Source organism: Lepidochelys kempii, chromosome 4 (genome assembly GCF_965140265.1).
Source record: "Lepidochelys kempii isolate rLepKem1 chromosome 4, rLepKem1.hap2, whole genome shotgun sequence".
Taxonomy (NCBI): Eukaryota; Metazoa; Chordata; order Testudines; family Cheloniidae; genus Lepidochelys; species Lepidochelys kempii.
The window spans coordinates 102040448-102058519 of record NC_133259.1 but is presented as its reverse complement, the minus strand read 5'-3'; the positions used below and the strand labels follow the sequence as shown (position 1 = coordinate 102058519).

Here is an 18072-nt window from a genome sequence, read left to right as displayed (position 1 = left end):
ATGTTAGTACTTTTTAGTCTTAAACTCATTTTAAATTTGTGTTAAAAGGAATGAAATACCAAAGTCTGAGCTACAGTGGAAATATTTAAGAAAAAACATTTTAAAATACATGATATTGCTCTTTCATATTACTTAATCAGCATTATAAATTGGTGTTTATGTAGAATTAGGTTTCAGCTATGCAGAATACTGTATACAAGTCGTATTAGGTTGTCTGCTGACCACAAATGTTTAGTTTGGCCTCAGTAGTGCAGAAAGGGTCCTTTGTACCCTTTTAAACAATAAATGTACTGTGCTAATATAAATAATATTTGTCATACTCCCTGGGGAACTATGTATGCAATAGTAAGGGGCTAGTAAGAACACTAATTTAGAAAACACACATTTTCTGTATTCATTCCCTAATTAGATGAACACAAGATGATACATAACTTGCTAGGAGACAACTGTATCTGAATTTTTTCAAACATTGCTAAAGCCATGATTTTATTACTTTGGTAATGATTCTTTGGTTTACCTGCCCAAAGACAGGTAGATGGCTACTTAGTCTAGTCTAGCTAATTAATTAAACTAAGAAGGAAATACCTCTAAATCTAGATGAATGAAGACTCTGATACTTCCTGTAATACAGAGAAAGCTTTGCTAAGATGCCAAATAAATAAAACTAGAACAAATGTATAATAAAAAGTACATATATTAAGGATTCTCCACTCTGTAACACCAGCGGTACATCCATGTAACTTTATGGACTTCAGTAGCATTACTCCTGATTTGGAATAAGTGAGAGCAAAATCAGGTCTTAGTTGATAGATAAGGCTGTTAAGTGGAGTGGAGTTGTTGGAACTCAGCTAGAGGGTACTATAAATTATTAAGTTACCATGCTGGGCCCTGAGGACATTTTGCTTAACATTACTGGCCTTTTGTTTCTGTTGTTTCTCTATTTATTTATTTGATTAACTCATGTCTTAAACGTTGAATACAAGGGGTTTTTAAACTGCATTTGTACTGGACTCTTTTTAGTGCAATATTTGGTAGGACAGAATTTTAATATAAATGTTATTCTAAAATGTTCTTTTAAAATTATTAAATAAGTGATCAGTAAAATAATCAGTAAAGTAGTTAAATCTTTCTAACACTATTTTCTTGAAAAGGAGGCTTTACTAATTTGCAGTAAGCATACACAGTCAGCTAAATCAGATCAATTCTCACTGGCTGTTATCTGAAAGTAGTTTTATTGCAGGCCCAAATTATCATTTGCCTATAAAAGGACTCTTTTATGCGTCCCTGCCACATGAGAAGGGAGAGGGAATCAGCCTTGCAGAAACCCTTGGAAGGTGCATCATGGGGCAAGGTCTGTGCTGGGGTAGTATGTAGAGACTGGTTGGGCTAAAAGAAGGCAAGGCTGGGAGGGTACAAACATTGTCATAAGTGAGCAAGGTGGAAATGTCCCAGAAAAGATTACAAACAGTAATCTTATTCTTTTCTGCAGAGAGAGCACCTATCCCCCAAAGGCCTTGGGTGCAACCATAAATAAGGGGAGATTTCCTTCCCAGAGTCTTCATCTCCAGCTTCCTTCCCAGATATGACTGCAAAGGCTAGGTCCACTATGTTTATTATTTTAGTAAAATATAGGTATGACCAGTTGCCCCCCGCACCTCCGCCCCCGTCCAGGGTGCCACCTGATGTACTGGGGTACCACTGAGCCCGCCTGTTCCGCCAGCCTGAGCTCCCTCACCCTGTCTAACTAAGCCAGGCCTTCTCTAGCACTCACACAGGTAGGAACACACACAGTTGCAGAAAGACATAGACACTGAAATCAGTTCTGCATGGGAAGACTTTCACCTAAGGAATTGCCCAGCACAAAAGTACTCGCCCTCTGGAGAGTAAACCCAAAATTGTATTGTCTTGTGCTGCACAGAGAACTGTACAGAGAACTGTACAGCATAAGCTAATTGAAATGCATCCCCTCCCTCAATATGGAGAGAGAGAGACACAATATTTTGCCCCTCTCCCCCACCCCCACCCCAGTTATGAATTACACAAACTGGGTTTAAAACAAAAACAAGTTTATTAAATACAAGAGGAAGATCTTAAGTGATTAAGCCAACAGGTCAAAGCAGATTACTTTAGTAAATAAACAAAAACCATAAACTGATTTTAACACACTAGATAGGTAGGATATAAATTAGCAAATTCTCACCCTGAGTGATAAACAGGCTGGCAGACTCTTAAGGCACAAGTTGCCTTGGCTTTCCCAGGTTTTCAGACACAGGCTAAAGATCGTTTTAGCCTGGCACCATCACTTCCCACAGTTCAGTCCTTGCCCCTTAGGTGTTTCCAGGTGTGTTGTTGCAGAGAGAGTGAGGACAGCCCATGATGTCATTGTCCCCCTTTTATATCGTCTTTCCACTTGCTGGAAAGCTCTCTTGCTGAGACCTGGGTCAAACAGTTCCCGCTGTGTAGTGCTAGCCCTGAGAGGTTTCTATTGTACACAGTTCCTAGGGTAATCCTTGTGCTTGTGTGCATTTCCTCAATAAGCTATTAACATGGTTTGGCCTTTTTATTGTTGTACCTGAAAGGCTGCTTGTGGATGCTTTCAACCTCACAACATGTTTCAGTAATACATACGTAGCCAAACCTTATAACTTCACATACGACAATAACACATACAATCCAATGAGATATTGATGTCTAGCAGATCAAGATTTTTAGAATGATACCTCACAAGACATACTTTGTACAAAACATATCCTAATTACATGGCAGTGGTGAATATTGGGGTGTCAGGGTGTCACAATAGGCATTACTGTGTTATAGCAGACCCACAATCTAGTTACCGGTACCAGACACTTTTCCCTAAAGTGCAAGAATCCTTGTACTGGTCAGTAAGGGAAAGTGTCTTCCTAACCCCTTGTAGTTAATGATTGGTTTATGCTTAGAAGCATGACCATTTATGTAACTGTGATATTCTCATCCATATAAACATACAGGGTGAGATTTTTTTCAAAAGTACATAAGAGAACTGGGTGTATAATTCCCATTGACTTTCAGTGAAAGATGGGTACCTAATTCCCTCAGAGGATTTTGAAAATCCCATTTTTGAATCCTGCTAACCTTTGGAACTCAGTGATACCTTGTGGCAATGAGTTTCCCAGGTTAATTATGCATTGGGTAAAAAATATTTTTCATCACTTTTAAGTGGGTTGCTTTTGATTATATGTTCCTTTCATCTTGTATTACAAGAAGGAAATAATTTGCTATCTGATATTTTATATCCTTCTCTCATACCTCCTTCCTAAACTACACAGTCTTAATCATTTCTATCTTTCTTCACATATAAGCCATGCCATGCTCTGAACCATTTCATTAATTTATTTATTAAACACTTAAAAGGACCCTGGGATTTGGCACAATATGTATGAAATTATTTTAGTCCAAAAGCAATTAATGCATATTATTACTGTGGAGCAGTTTGCATGTCTCAAACAGAAGATTTGTGTTTGACTTTATTCAGCAAGACTGTTTTAGAGATGGCATGCGCTATCCCTAGAGAACACGATAATGCCACATTCAGAATGACAGCAGTCCAAGCCTTGGGGCAGTAAATGCTTCTTGAGATATGTTCAATTGCTGTTTAACTGTGTTTAGCCTAAGGTGCAGAGAAAGAAGTCGCTGATGCTTTCAAAAGTGTTTAAGTATTTTAATGGTGTCTTGGCATGTCAGAAAATGCCACAGTACTGACTGGGGTGCAGCTCACTGAATTGCTGCATTTAGGAGGTAGGGATTTCCAAGGCAGTAGTGCTGTGGCTACCATATATGTAGTTTGATTAGTTTTCTTAAATGTTTTAGTATAGCGTGCATCATCTCAGTTACATTCTGCATTGTTTTTTCTCTAATAATATACGGTAGTTGATTCTTATTTCACAGTTTATACACCAGACTTTAATATGAAAACTATGTACATGGCTCTTGTTTAATTACACAAGCTTGGCACTCTCACATTTATGATTATAATATGCATCTCAGGTTGCAATATATTTATGCAAGGAAGGCAAGGAACACATGTTGCAGGAAAGGGACAAAAATATATATTTTGAGCCAAGCTCAAACTCGGCATGCTGTCAATGAGAGAGCAAGGAAGAAATTGGCTGTTCTTTTTATGGCTTTCTGTAAACACTACAAGGACATAATTTATAGGACCTTGGCAGCTGGAACTACAGAGTGGTGTAAGAGGATGTGCTCATGCAGGGGAGGCAGCATAATCTGCTTGCTCATCTTCTGATATGCCCTTACATGGCAATGGCAACTGCTCATAACTCCACATGTACATGATTCCTGCTTTAGATATTATGGACTTAATGGTGTTATTTAGGCAAGTCCTGTGTTGCAACTAGTGCACAGCCAAATTCTCTCGGAAGAGCTCTGGGGCAAGAATTGTGCCTCAAGAAGCAGTCTTTCCCCCCAAAAAGAAAAGGAGTACTTGTGGCACCTTAGAGACTAACCAATTTATTTGAGTATGAGCTTTCGTGAGCTACAGCTCACTTCATCGGATGCATGCCGTGGAAACTGCAGCAGACTTTATTTATACACAGAGAATATGAAACAATACCTCCTCCCACCCCACTGTCCTGCTGGTAATAGCTTATCTAAAGTGATCATCAGGTGGGCCATTTCCAGCACAAATCCAGCACAAATCCCCCCAGTATCCCAATGCACAGTGGGTATGCACAAGCTGTACCATATCTTTTGTGCAGATGTGGGGGTAAGAAGGCAATTACTCCATCCATTGTGGGGTAATTTTACACTTCCAGGAGCAGGTGTAACTAGTGCATGTGAACCCTCGTGTACAGAGACTGTGACTGTCCCAGCCTTTTTGTGTGGTGTGTAAGAGAAGGGAGGTCTCCAAACATGTGCGTGAGCAAAGAATAATCTGGATTTATCTGGTGAGAAAACCGGACTATGACTCTGAAGACCTGGGTTCTGTTCCTACTTCTGTGCTGGCCTACTTAGTGACCTTGAACACATCATTTTGCCTGCCTTTATGCCTCTGTTTACCCATCTGGAAAATGGGGATAATGAAATTGACTTCCTTTGTAATGTGCTCTGTGATCGACTGATGAAAAGAGCTTCAAGAGCTAGGATTATTAATCTGGTGCTGTCTGTGAACACAGAGCTACCTAGGAAGTAATTGTGTGGGAATGGTATATCTATAGGAATGTCCACAATCTGAGTGGGTGCACATATTAATGGTACTTTTGCAGTGTGCATATCTGTGTCTTTAAAAGGAGGGTGGTATTACAGTGTGAGCTAGTTGATTTGTAGTGTGTGGGGTTTATGCCACTTTTTGTTGTTGCTTGCCAGAGTTTACTGCTCCATTCATGTTAACCTCCTATAAAAAAAAACAGAACAAAACAAAAAACAAAAAGTACTGCATCATTTGTTTTTATCTTAATGTGAATCACACTTTCTCTCGGAAGTGTTAGGTGCCTTGGTTTCCTGATAAATAAGCAATCCTTCTAGCCCTAAAGCAACAGCCGTCCACAATCTCATAAACATACACATGCATATAAATAAGTTCCCTTTATTTGCATACTCCTATACAAGGGAATCATGGAAAACACAAGACAAATATTTAAAAAAACCCTCATAAATTCAACAAATTTTTTAAAAAGTAATCAATAATTACATACATGATTATTATGCGTGTTGCTTAAGGAGCACATCAGAACCCTTACCTAATTTAGACTCTCAAAATCAGTGTACCCCATACTTTTTAAACCCTCCCTTTAATGAAAATAACACTAATTCTGCCCCCCTTAACACCTCAATATGTTGTTATATGTGCATCATATGTGGCATCTCCCTCCCCCAATGGTCCTATGCACCCCTTCTCCCACCTGCACACAGAGAAACTGTGGTGTAGCTCTCCACAATGTGATATTTCATCACTTTTTGCATACGCTTTGCTGAGTTGCACCATTGTTTCTATTAGCATTTCATGTATTATCATTTGGTGTAGCTCTCCACAATGTGATATTTCATCTTTTTGCATATGCTTTGCTGAGTTGCACCATTGTTTCTATTAGCATTTCATGTATTATCATTAACAACTGAGTTATCACCTGTTGAAATGAAGGGGACCGTTCACAGCTCGAAGCTATTGTTTTAGGCTCTTGGAAAACTCAAGCAAATGACATTGTACATCATCTACACTGGCTTCCTGTTTCTAACGTTTTCTTTACAATCATGACAGCTAGAGACCTTCCCCTCTCACAACCACCCTCTACCTTCCCCCCTCCCCCCAAAGTGAGACTGCAAAACAATTGAGAGGCCTGTTTATGCATGCCTGGCTAGTCCTACACACCCACAACCCTTTAAACGGCACACCTTACATTTTGGAAAACACTCCTGTAAAAGTATCAACAGCAGGTCATACAAAAAGGTAATATTTTAAAAATACAAAGTACAGTCAGTGGGGAAAATGCAAACTATAGGAAAGATACATACTCCTGTTTCCTCTCCATAGTGCTGGGGACCAGGGTGATCCTAAGAGGCTGGGGAAGAGAACCTGAATTTTTATATTTTGTGTCATAGGCAAGGAGATAAGAGACAAAGAACAGCCAAGTGGGCTAGAAACTGAGCCCCAGGGTTATATATGTCCTGCATAATGCCTCAATCCTTTAACTTTTTTGGATGTATTAGCTGCATCAGCAGATGCATGAGTTGGATAATCTCCTTTTTTCAGTGCAGTTGTCGCTAGGTTGGAAAATAATAGGTAACAACTTGCAGCAGTTTAGACTTGGGCACTAAGGCTTCATGTTGTTAAAAGTGGAATATTTGACATTTTCTGGTCTCTTGCATGCCCAGGTACTCACTCACCTATATTTCCAATCTCCCTAAAGCAGAAAGCATAAGTGTTAGTATTATTTTAGTTGTAACCTGGTAATTGTTACCACATGTGCTAGGTGCTTTGCAAACATTGCCCTAAAGAAGTTAGTTTCAGTCCAAGATTTTAAAATGTGGCTACTAAATTTAGGCACTCAAGTAAGTGATCTGGCTGTCTAAAACTGCAAAATTTGCAGAAGCTTCCACTGAAGTTAATGGAAACTGCTGAGTGCTCAAGATTTTTTTTGAAATTTGCTTGCTTTTTTAGATGCCTAAACCTGGACACAGGAGCCTAACTTTAAGCATCTGGCTTTAAAAATTCAATGCTGAGAAGACAAGTGATATGTAAGGTGATAGACTATCTGCAGTGCATGGGAGGATAGAGAAACTGTTTTTTAATTTTTTAAAAAAGTGAGATTAAAATGAGCAGTATATGCACAAAATAAAAACTATAAAAATAATAATAAATAAGAAAATCTATACAAGGAGGAATACTGTCCCACAAGGATCATTCTCTTACTCATTAGCACAGTGATTTTTTTTTTTAATCATTGACATTTTAAAACATCTGTTTGAGTCAAAGGATATTTCTGTAGTGCAAAAAAGGACCCGGAGCAGCAAGTCTTGGGGCCTGGCTCAGCTGATTCAGGCTCATGCTACGGGGCTAAAAATAACTAAGTAGATGTTCAGGTTTGGGTTGGAGCTTAGACTTTGTGGGGAGAGGATGTCTGAGCCTGGGCTCCAGCCTGAGCCCAAACGTCCACACGGCTAGTTTCGTTCCATAGTACAAGGCCGAGTTAATTGACACCAGCTCTGAGATTCACTGCTGCAGGTTTGGGTTTTTTTGGGAAGGGGGGTGGTTCAGTGTTAGACATACCTATGAAGTTTTAAGATATGGGACTATGATAGAAATCTGGTTTAGTCTTTTTTGATATTTATCTTCCAACTATGATGACAAATAGTGCAATATGTCTTATCTGATTAGGTTTGTCAGTTAGCCGTGTGTAGTCTCCATTGAAGGGTTTAATTTTAAAAGAAATTCTTTATTTAAAACATGTCTCATGGCTGCAGATGTGTTTGGATGTGGATTATGCTGCAGACAAAAAGCAACTTTTATTTAAATGTAAAAAGTAGAAATTAGTCTCATCTGGGAGCTAGCAGCTTTTGATTATGAAGAGATAAAAATGTAAGATCACTTCATTTCAATCTGGACCTGAAATCAGTAGGAATAGTATTAATTACTTGGCAGGTGAAATAATTTTATGTGGTGGGTTATATGGAACGTAAGATTAATGAACTTCATAACGAAGAAAAATATTCCTGAAATGCAGCATAATGTTGGACACCTTTTGATATGTCACATTACAGCAGCTAAATAAACAAGGCTCAATTTCAACAAAGCACTTAAACAACTTTAAACACATAACTAATCCTATTTAGCAAGGGTGGGATTTTGAAAAGCACTCAGCACTGTCCTAGCTCTACTCCCATTGAAGCCTGCAGTTCTTCTGAAAATTCCACCCCAAGGTACTCAAGTACATGCTTAACTTTTAACATGTGTCGTTCCATCCAATGGGTGTACTTGTCTGCTTAAAATTTAAGCACACTTTTGAATGCATTGCTGGTGAGGAGGCAATTGGAGGACAACCACAGTGTCCTTATGCTGCTTGAAAGGAGAGCTAGTCAAAAGGATGACTTTCAAATTACTGTATTATTATATCTCACTGTAACTTTCTGGATTTAGTAGCAAATATCATGATTTCAGAATGAAGAAATTGAAAACAAACTTTGCATTTGCCTGAAAGGGAGGAAGGGTTGCAATGGAGTGCCAAACAAAAATGGAAAATCCTTGAAGTGCCTTATCCAATGTCTACTTATGTTGGCAGACTCTTTGTGACTTCAGTGGGCATTGGATCAGGCTCTGTCTGATATATTAAGGAAAAAAACAATAACCTAAAATATGGCAGTTTACTCCTGGGTAAATGCTGCGCCATTTTGCATGTGCATAATGAATGAGCCATGCATATTTAATTTTTTTGCACATAAAAAAGCTTCTGCTGGAAAGTTTGTTGCAGTTCCACCTTTTACCCACCAGAGGGCACTAGGGAAGAGAGAGAGCACCTGCCTCTTTCCCAGTGCCCATCGGGCCAGGTCAGGAAATGGGCTACGGGGAGATAGACAGTGTGGGGATGCTGGGGAATCAGACAGGAACTCATTAGGGCTACTGGGGCAGGGGCTGAATGGGAGTGGAGGCACAGGGCCATGGGGGAGGGAGGTGCAGGGCCACATAGGGAGAGGAGTTGGCTGAGTTGGGGCACAGAGACACATGGGGACAGGGGAAGAATTTTCAATGTTTTGGCTCAAAATTCCCCAAGATTAAGTAGTTGATTCTAAGTATTTGAAACTATGCTTTTACTTATTTATACTGCCATCTTAAATGTAAACAGATCAAATACTGCCATTCAGTAGATATTTAAAACTATTGTAATAATAATTCAAATAATATGATTATTTTGAATGGTCATTGATTGTATAATTCATTTTTAAACAATCAGAGACTTTATTAGGAGAAAAGATAGGTAGGAATGAGTTTTGCCTTGTTCTAAATAAAAAAAATGATTTGCCTGCTTAAAAATCAGTATCATATGGGCCTCAGTAATAAATTATTATCCTTGCTTCTTACCTTTAGGGAGTGTGAGAGTAATTCTACGCTAACCATGATGAACAGTACAGTTTTCCTGTTATAGTCTCTGCATTCTCTGTACAACTCCCAGGCCACAGTAGTTTAAGAATTGATAGGCTGACAAATGACAATATTTCTGTTATCCATCACCAAAGAAGAAAACTGTGAGAGTCATAGCTGAGCCTAAATTGAAAAGTCTTTGAAAAGCAAAAATAAAAAAATAAACCTAACTCATTGTGAAGTACACATGAGTAACCAGGGTTGACCAATCTAGGATCCATTCCTGTTCTTATTGAAGTCACTGGGATATTGAAATGTTAAACAGTATACAACATTATTTTAATTAGAGAATCCTCTACAGTGTAAAATATTCATGAACTGAATATATAGTGTGTCCCATGAAAATCTTGACACTTATGGCTAGATTCACAAAGGGACTTAAGTGTTTGCAATGTCTAACTTTTAGGCATTGAGAAAATCACTGGGAATCACAAACCTTAAATGTTCAGGCTTTCTATACACTGAGAGGAGGGAGATAGGTGCCTAAGAATGGGATTCACAAAAGCCAGCATGCTAGGCAGCTCCCTGCCTCAGCTCGTCACTGGGAGATGTCCAGGAGAAGGGTGTGTTCTCAGCACTAACCCACTCAGGAGTTCAGTGCCTAAATCCAGGATGGAGGGAAGTGCCTATTGATGTTTCAGATTCTCAGTGATGGTTTAATGAGGAAAACCACCATCACCCTTTATAACCTTTAGCTTAGTGGTTAGGATAATCACTTGGGATGTGGGAGACCACAGGTTCAAATTCCCCCTTTGCCTGAGTGGGAGAGAGGATTTGAACAGTGGTCTGTCTTCCCATCTCTCAGATAAGTACTCTTAACTACTGCGTTATGGGATATTCTGATGTGGAGCTCTCAATCTCACCTGTTGTAGCTTTATGTAAATACTTAGTCATTGGGACAGAGAGAACAAGAGAGAGCACATGCATGAGAGTGACTCTAACCTAACGTAGTGATTACAGCACTCATCCAGGATGTGGGCAACCTAGGATCCAGTCCCCCTGCTCCAAGGACTCTCATTATTTATACAATGTGGAACTGCTTCAACAGGAGAGACTGAGATCTACATCAGAATACCCTATAACTAGGTTTGGAAAAATTAGATTTTTATCAGTAAATCCAGGTAAACATCCATTACAAGTACAAACCAACAACAATATTTCTATCAATAATTGAAATTTGCAGCTGGGCAAAATTAAAAAAAATGCTGCTGGAGAATTTATTAGAGTTTGATTTAAGGATATTTACTTTGTATATTTTGACCTACTTTGACGATTTGTGTGTTAGTGATAATAAAACTGTAATTTTTTGAATCAACATCTACTCTCATTAAATAGTCTGACCCTCTCCTATTGACTGACTCCCACATAATTTCCTGAAGCTGAACATTTAAATTGATAAAAATCTAAAAAAAGCTGTAAAATAAATACCAGTGTTATCTGTCTAAAAATAACAATCGAATTCTGTCAAGCTAATGCATAGCCCTGTGGTAAGGACACTCACCTGAGTTAGGAGACTCCTGTTCAACTCTCTTATTAGGTACAAGGGGGATGTGAACCAGGGATCTCCCACATTCCAGGTGAATATCCAAACCACTGGGCTAAAGGTTATATGGGAGGTTTCTCCTCCTGAGCTATTTTGGGTGAAATTAGGTGGCCTCTGAGCCCACCTACAAGATCAAGCCCCACAGGCAAGTTAGGAGAGGAGGAACTCCTCTCTTTCCCCAGTTTGTGAATCACACAGGGGTGTAGGTGGGAGATTGGTATCCAGATGCCTAACATAAGGCAGCAATGTGCATGTTCATAGGCAGGTAAATAGGCACCTAAGGAAGTTTTACTGCAAAAACATAGGTACCATGTGAGTTTAGGCACTTACAGGATCCAGGGGCAGTTGAGTGGAGGTTTTGTGAATACATGTGGTACCAAAATCTCTCTGTAAATCTAGCCCTTAGTGCTCTATGATAGTTAGTTGTAAGATGGTACAGTCTTTTCACTATTCCTCATAGGGAATTCCACAAGAAATCTTCCTCAGGTAAGCATCATGGTGGGATAACCATGAAGGGTGGGATTTCCAAAAGCACTGAGTGTTGGCGTAACTCTGCTTCCATTGAAATTGTGGACTGAGTAGGATTTTTTCCATTGATTGATGAATGAAGATTTAAGACAACACTAAGCATCTGTGAAAATCCCATACCAAAATCTTACCCACTGCGAATCTTTTCATACAACTGGAGGGAAAAATGGTTAGTTATGATAGAATTGAAAGTTAATTTATGTAGGGTTCTTTCTGAGTCATTAAACTGCAAAGGAATAAATATTTCCCAGTGGGATTTGATAGCAGTCAAAAAGATCATAGGGCAAAAAATGTTAAGAAAATGAAATAGTTTCAACTGACTTGCATTTTACTCTATTAAATTGTATAATAATATTTAGATAAAAACTGTGTAAAACCTACATATTGACATAAGGCCAGATTTTGCCACTCTTCCTCATGCTGAGTAGTACCTTACTTGAATTAGACTAGTAGTAACTGGGATTGCTCACAGAGTAGAGTACTGCTCAATGTAAACCGGGGTATCAGAATTTGGCCCAATTTTTGGAAGAGTGTGTGTGTGTGTGTGTGTATAATATAAAAAATAACATACTTTTCCTAATTTTAGTTGCAATTATGTAAATATCAAAATAATTTAACAACACCTGCCTCAAACAGCCTGCAGTACTGAGCCCTGTCTGAACCAAAAGCCCAGTTGATTTCAGTGAGTGGCCTATGTGTATAATAGCTGAAAGATTTTTGCTTCAGAGGTCAGGAACTACAGCATTCCACACAGCACATCGTAGTCACAAAACATTTTCCTTTCCGCCAACACTTCAGCAGTCAGGTTCCTACATGAACACACACAACACCTTTGACTGTACATATTAGACTGAAAAAGGGGGGTTGCATGCACTTATCCATTACTGGTTTTAATTTGCTTTTTTCATGTCCATGTACTTACAGCGTGGGCCCTGATCTTCAAAGGTATTTAGGCACCTAAAAGTATTTGAGGATCTGGGCCCTAGGCCCCAGTCCTGAGAAGATTTATGCACATGCTTAACTTTATATCAACAGAACTCTGGTGATGACAACAGGACTTCTTGCACACAGCATATGCATAAATGTTTGGAGGATCAGGACCTTAGATTCTGTTAATAAGATACTGAAATGTGTTTTACAAAGAATCCAAAAGAAAGGTTTTTTGTTTAAATCAGTTAAAGAAAGTGGGCAGCACAAAATTAGGCATCTGGCTGATTATGACCGTGTGAGTATCCAGTTAAGATTCACAAGCTAACTGGTCCCAAAAGTTGATAAAAATTATGCCTAAAATAATATCATATGTCAAGAAGTGCCTTTGTGCCCACACTTCTCAGTCATTTGAGCTGCCAATGTCTGGTAGAATTGCATACCTTGTTGTTGCATATGTGTTATTAAAGTTAACATGAGGTTCAGTGATTTTTAACTTTAAAGATTTTGCTAATGCAAAAACTTTAAAAATATTTTGTTTTAAAAGTTCATTAATCACATTGAGGAAGAGAAGACATTTTCAGTACATTTTTAAAAAGGAAATTCTCCTCTGTTTTCAGACTCGAGGCCTCTACCAGATGTAGCCCTGACGGGCAAGTGTACTCGAGAGTGTGATGAATATGGCCACTCGGACTCCTGCTGGATGCCAGTACGCACTTCGCCTGAAAGGAAGCAGAAGAGCCAGCCAAAACTCTCCACCTTCATGCCCGTTGATGAAGGAGGCAGTCAGGAAAAGCTGGCCAATGGAGAAGCCTCCCTCATGGGTGATCGCAACAGAAACCTCCTGAACAAAAAGTTGACCTCATCCTATGAGACCTTCAACGCAGCTAGCTTCAGCAAAAATGAGGAAGCCAATCCAGAGGATATCCCCCTTACACAGACAGGGGAATACAAGCCATCTCCTGTCAATACTCTAACTAGAAGAGAAGTTTACCTGTAGGTTATAAAGAAGCCACAACAAGGTTCATTCATGCATAAGAAGGAAAAGGGGCAAAAAAATCTTAAAATCAAAACAGTTTAGCACGAAAAAAGGAAAAAAGAAAAAAAGAAAAAAAAAAAAAGAGGGGGCCACCAAAGAGACAAAAGCTTTGCCTGCCACTTCTGCCTCCATATCAGGCGTTTAATTATATAGTCTGCCTGACTATACTGTACAATGTAGAAACCATTGTTGTCCTTGCATGTCTAATCCCCCTCACTGATTTTTATTTTCTTAAATTTATGGTTGCAAATTGCTTTCATGGTAACAAGCCTGATTAAAAGAACACAACACACTGTTGTTACCCCTCTGCTGAAGCACGATTTAAGCCACTCTGATTTTGTTTGATTGTCATCTGGCTTGTTAAGGATAACAGGTCAGGGAAAATATACTCCAAGCGCATCATCTGAACATTGCTGATCCCCAACAGGGATGTTCCTTCAGAAACCGTACAAATATAGAGGTAAATATAAAGGGATAACCATTAATAGGCACTTTGTGAAGATCACAGCTTTAATATTCTCACCTAAGGCTTGAAGCAAGAGAATTATACTCAGCCTGAGACTGCAGTCCAAAAGGTGGTATATTTCCCTATGAATCATGAACTCTGGGTTCTGTTTTCTCCATAGAATGAACTCTCTATCGGCTTACTTCAGCGTAACAAAATTAATGTCATATGTACCGTAGCATTCTAATGATAAACTGTTAAACTCATGTTATTTTGGACAAGACATATATCTAGTTGGGATGATCATAGTAACTAAAAAGGCCAAAGATCGTGCACTATGGATCGGGGAATTGCTAAGTATTTGGTCTTGGCTTAGAAATCCAGTGTACCCACAAACCATATGCATGCACACATAAATACACATTCAATTACATTTTGCACAGCAGCACAGTCCACAAGCCCAGATGACCTACTACTACTTCAATGGATTTTAGTAGAATGCCCAAAAGAACTGCTAAGATGTTTGCTGATAATGTCATAATATACAGCATCTGCTGTATGATATGATACTGCCAGTTCCAGGGAATATTTTCCAAAAGGTTACATTTAAAAAAAAAAAATCAGAGGTGTTGATGTCACCCAGAACACTTTTCGGGTAGGGTGGATGGGGGGAAAGTGGTGTGATGCAGTGACAAGAGTATATTGCAAGTCAAGTAAAAATTTTTCTTTTCACAGTGCAAGGTATGCTTGCTAAATCTTTTGTCATCAATGTTGCAGATTACCAATTGTGTTTGTCAAAGGTATGATGCAGGTTTTCTTGAAACACAAGTGCATTAAAACAGTCCTGTGCAATATGAAAAAATGTCAAGACTCAACACACTTAAGGAGGGTGACAAACGGTCGGACTGACTTAAGCATTGATACAATACTTTACACAGTAGCTTGAGAGAAGTCACAAGGAATCCAAACTAACATGATAGCAAAGAGCTATGGCCAGTGACAATTCTCACAGTGTGTACTACTTAAAGGGAATAGGAAACAAAACAGGTTTTTGTGCAATAAAAGCAACAAAATGTGCAGAACTTGATCTAGTTGCTTCGTAGCTGATGATGTAGTAATAATTGAATACTGAACTCAGACATTCAGATGAAAATGACAATCAGTCAACACAGTGGGGACAGTTTGAGAAGGGTGCAAACATTCAAATCCCTGGTTGTTTAACCTGGCATTAAGGCATGGTTAGATGGCTGTCGAGTAGACTGTAGTAACAATGTAGCTTTGGGTAGTTTCTTCCTTTTGAAGAATTAAATAGAGAATATAACATTAAACAGCCTGAAATATAGGTTAGTAAATCAGTATAAGTCATCACAACATTTACTTTTCAAATTCTCTTCTCTATATAGAGGGGTGCCCTTTTTGGCCATTGCATTCCCCTCTTAAGTTTAGTTTTCATTTTGAGGCTAGTTTGTGTGTAGAAGTTATGATGAATGGACACATGTTATGAAGAAAAACATATTAAAACAAAGATTAATAATTGAACTTTTTTACATTTAATTATTTAAATTATGGAGAGATGAAAATTAGTACTTTATTATGAGACTGTAAAGAGCAGTGACTGCATTGTATAATCTGTAAGTACCCTGTTAAGGAAAAAATAAAAGATTCTAAAGATGCTTATGTAATGTATACACAGTTTTATTGCACGCTTCAACAGAATACAAAATTGCATAACAGATGTTCCACAATTTTTTTTTCTTTAATAGGAACTTTTTATTTAATACTACAGTTGAAAACCACTAGATGACTTGTTTCCATATATCTTTAAACCCTTTTTCTAAAAAGCTAATAATACAGGTCATACAAGACCTTCAGATTAAATGAATCAACAGTCACTCACCTGTTTTTGCACCATATAAGGCAGTCATGCCATAGTCATTTACTTGTGAGCAACTCCTTAGAACTAAAATGGGTGTGGAAAGAATAATTAAAAAAAAATCAATGTACTTTAAATATTCACAGTAATTCTAGTAGAACTACCCATCATAACATGTCAATTACTATTATGACCTGGCATGACACAGAAATACATTTTGTGTTTGTAGTTTTTTTCATTTGAAATAGGTTAATCTGGTGCCACTCCATATAGAGAGTGCTTTTGTAAAAATAAACACATAAAACAAAATGAAGTAAAAAAAAAAATTAGATTGAATGCAAAATATGCAACTGTGCCTTTTATACCTGTTGTTATAGTAGAAAGGTGATTGGGTTTGGGCACTGAGGGGTAATGGGCTATTCCCAACTTTCTTGAACCTGTATATTGATCCCTGTTTATTTTCTGATAAATTATAAATAATATATTTAAAAAAATGCCTTCTGCCAAACTCAGATATTGGACCAGTCTTAAGTATCTTTGATTATGAAAACCAGATTGTAGCTTAGCTATGCACTGCTTTTTTGTTTTCCTTCCAATCTTCTGCCTGGAAGGCTACAGTATAGATTACAATAGATAAATACCATATAGTTATTTAGCAAGGTGTCATAAGTTCATTTTGCCAGGAAAATTGATGATTTAGTGTCTCTTAATTGCTTTTAGCTGCCATTCCATTTGGTTGTACAGTATAAAAAATGTCCTTTTTTTCCTTCCATGGGAAACTCAAATGAACTTTGCATGTATTTTACATTAGGACACATTTATAGATTGATGCATAACTATATAACTTTATATGTATTAGAGAAGTCTGTAGCTTCAGTCTAAAATCTAATGTTCCTTCTGAACGTCCAGATCTACTATATTATTCAATATGGTTTCTGACTGGCCTGCTGCCTGAGTTTCAGAAAAAAACCAAGGTAGACATTATTTTTATGTGAGGAAGAACTAAAATGGGATCAAAGATGCTTGGCTGAAAGGCTACCCTAGGAAATTGTCAAGTAGGAAATGTAGAGCAAGGCCAAATGAATCTGCCATAAATATTGCTGTTGCTAAAAGGCTTTTAAAGAACTTGAACAATAAAGCAGTTTATGTTATTATCAGTTATAAATATACAGTGTTTCCTTAAGAAATGAAAGACAACAGTAGAGGACAACAGTAGAAATGAGTGTAGTCCAGCAACTAAACTGAGTTGCTGCCCGAAAAGCATAACACATGGAAGAAGGCATCATTTTCCAGCTACCTGGGGTACACTTTCAAACAACTTTTTCCTAAATTTTAAAGCACTTGCATTCAGTGTGGTACGATCTGTTTGTAATATTAATCATTGACTATTGTTCTGCAACTTGGATGTTAATAGTGAAGCAGAGAACAATTGATCATTGTTTATTATGAGTCACTATGCACGCACCTATGCTAAACATGGCAAAATGTATTAAACGCTAGTCCACCTCTATTTATGAAATATTTTACATAATTTAATTTGCTTTTGTACAGTTTTATGTAAATAAATTGCTTGTCATTTTTGTCTCTGCAAATTAAAAATATAACATGTTCAAATGGTTGCCTGTTTGCCAGCGTACTTTCTCTGACAGGCTCTTCCACTTTGGTAGGAAGATAGTGAACAAATTCACAGGCTAGTCTGAGCAGAACATTCAGATTTATTTCATGCATGATAAAAAAAAAAAGAAAAGAAAAAGAAGAGTGCTGCTCTGGTAACTGGCCACTTCAGCTGGCAACGTAACTGTGGCATTACTTTTCTCTGTAGTGCAGTACACTGCGGATTAGTTACATTCCACACTTCAAGTTCTGACTACTTCGTGGTGTGTTTTAACTGGAGAAATAAAGTACTTGTAATGGCAGAGCTTCTTTCCCATTAACGTTGAAAGTGACCTGTCTTTTTAAAGCATTTAGAAAATACTTACATTAATGTGAAAAAAAAAAATCTAAGTAAAAGTACAGCTGTGTTTATTCACACAGTAAAACAGCAATTTACTCCTTGGGAGTCAAAAGACGGGCCTAGTTCTCTTTGTTA

General features: G+C 38.0%; 1 protein-coding gene across 5 annotated transcripts in view; it reads left to right on the top strand.

Annotated features, from left to right (window-relative positions):
- Positions 1 to 17601, top strand: part of PCDH7 (protocadherin 7) — a 392778-nt gene extending 375177 nt beyond the window's left edge. For 3 of the 5 annotated variants that reach the window (XM_073342325.1, XM_073342324.1, XM_073342323.1), the window contains exon 3: positions 13247 to 17601. In XM_073342325.1, coding sequence (XP_073198426.1) covers positions 13247 to 13626 — 380 coding nt within the window. In that variant the 3' untranslated portion in view covers positions 13627 to 17601. The remainder of the gene's footprint in view (positions 1 to 13246) is intronic. The other 2 variants (XM_073342329.1, XM_073342326.1) reach the window with 2 other exon arrangements.
- The last annotated feature ends 471 nt before the right edge of the window (positions 17602 to 18072 follow it).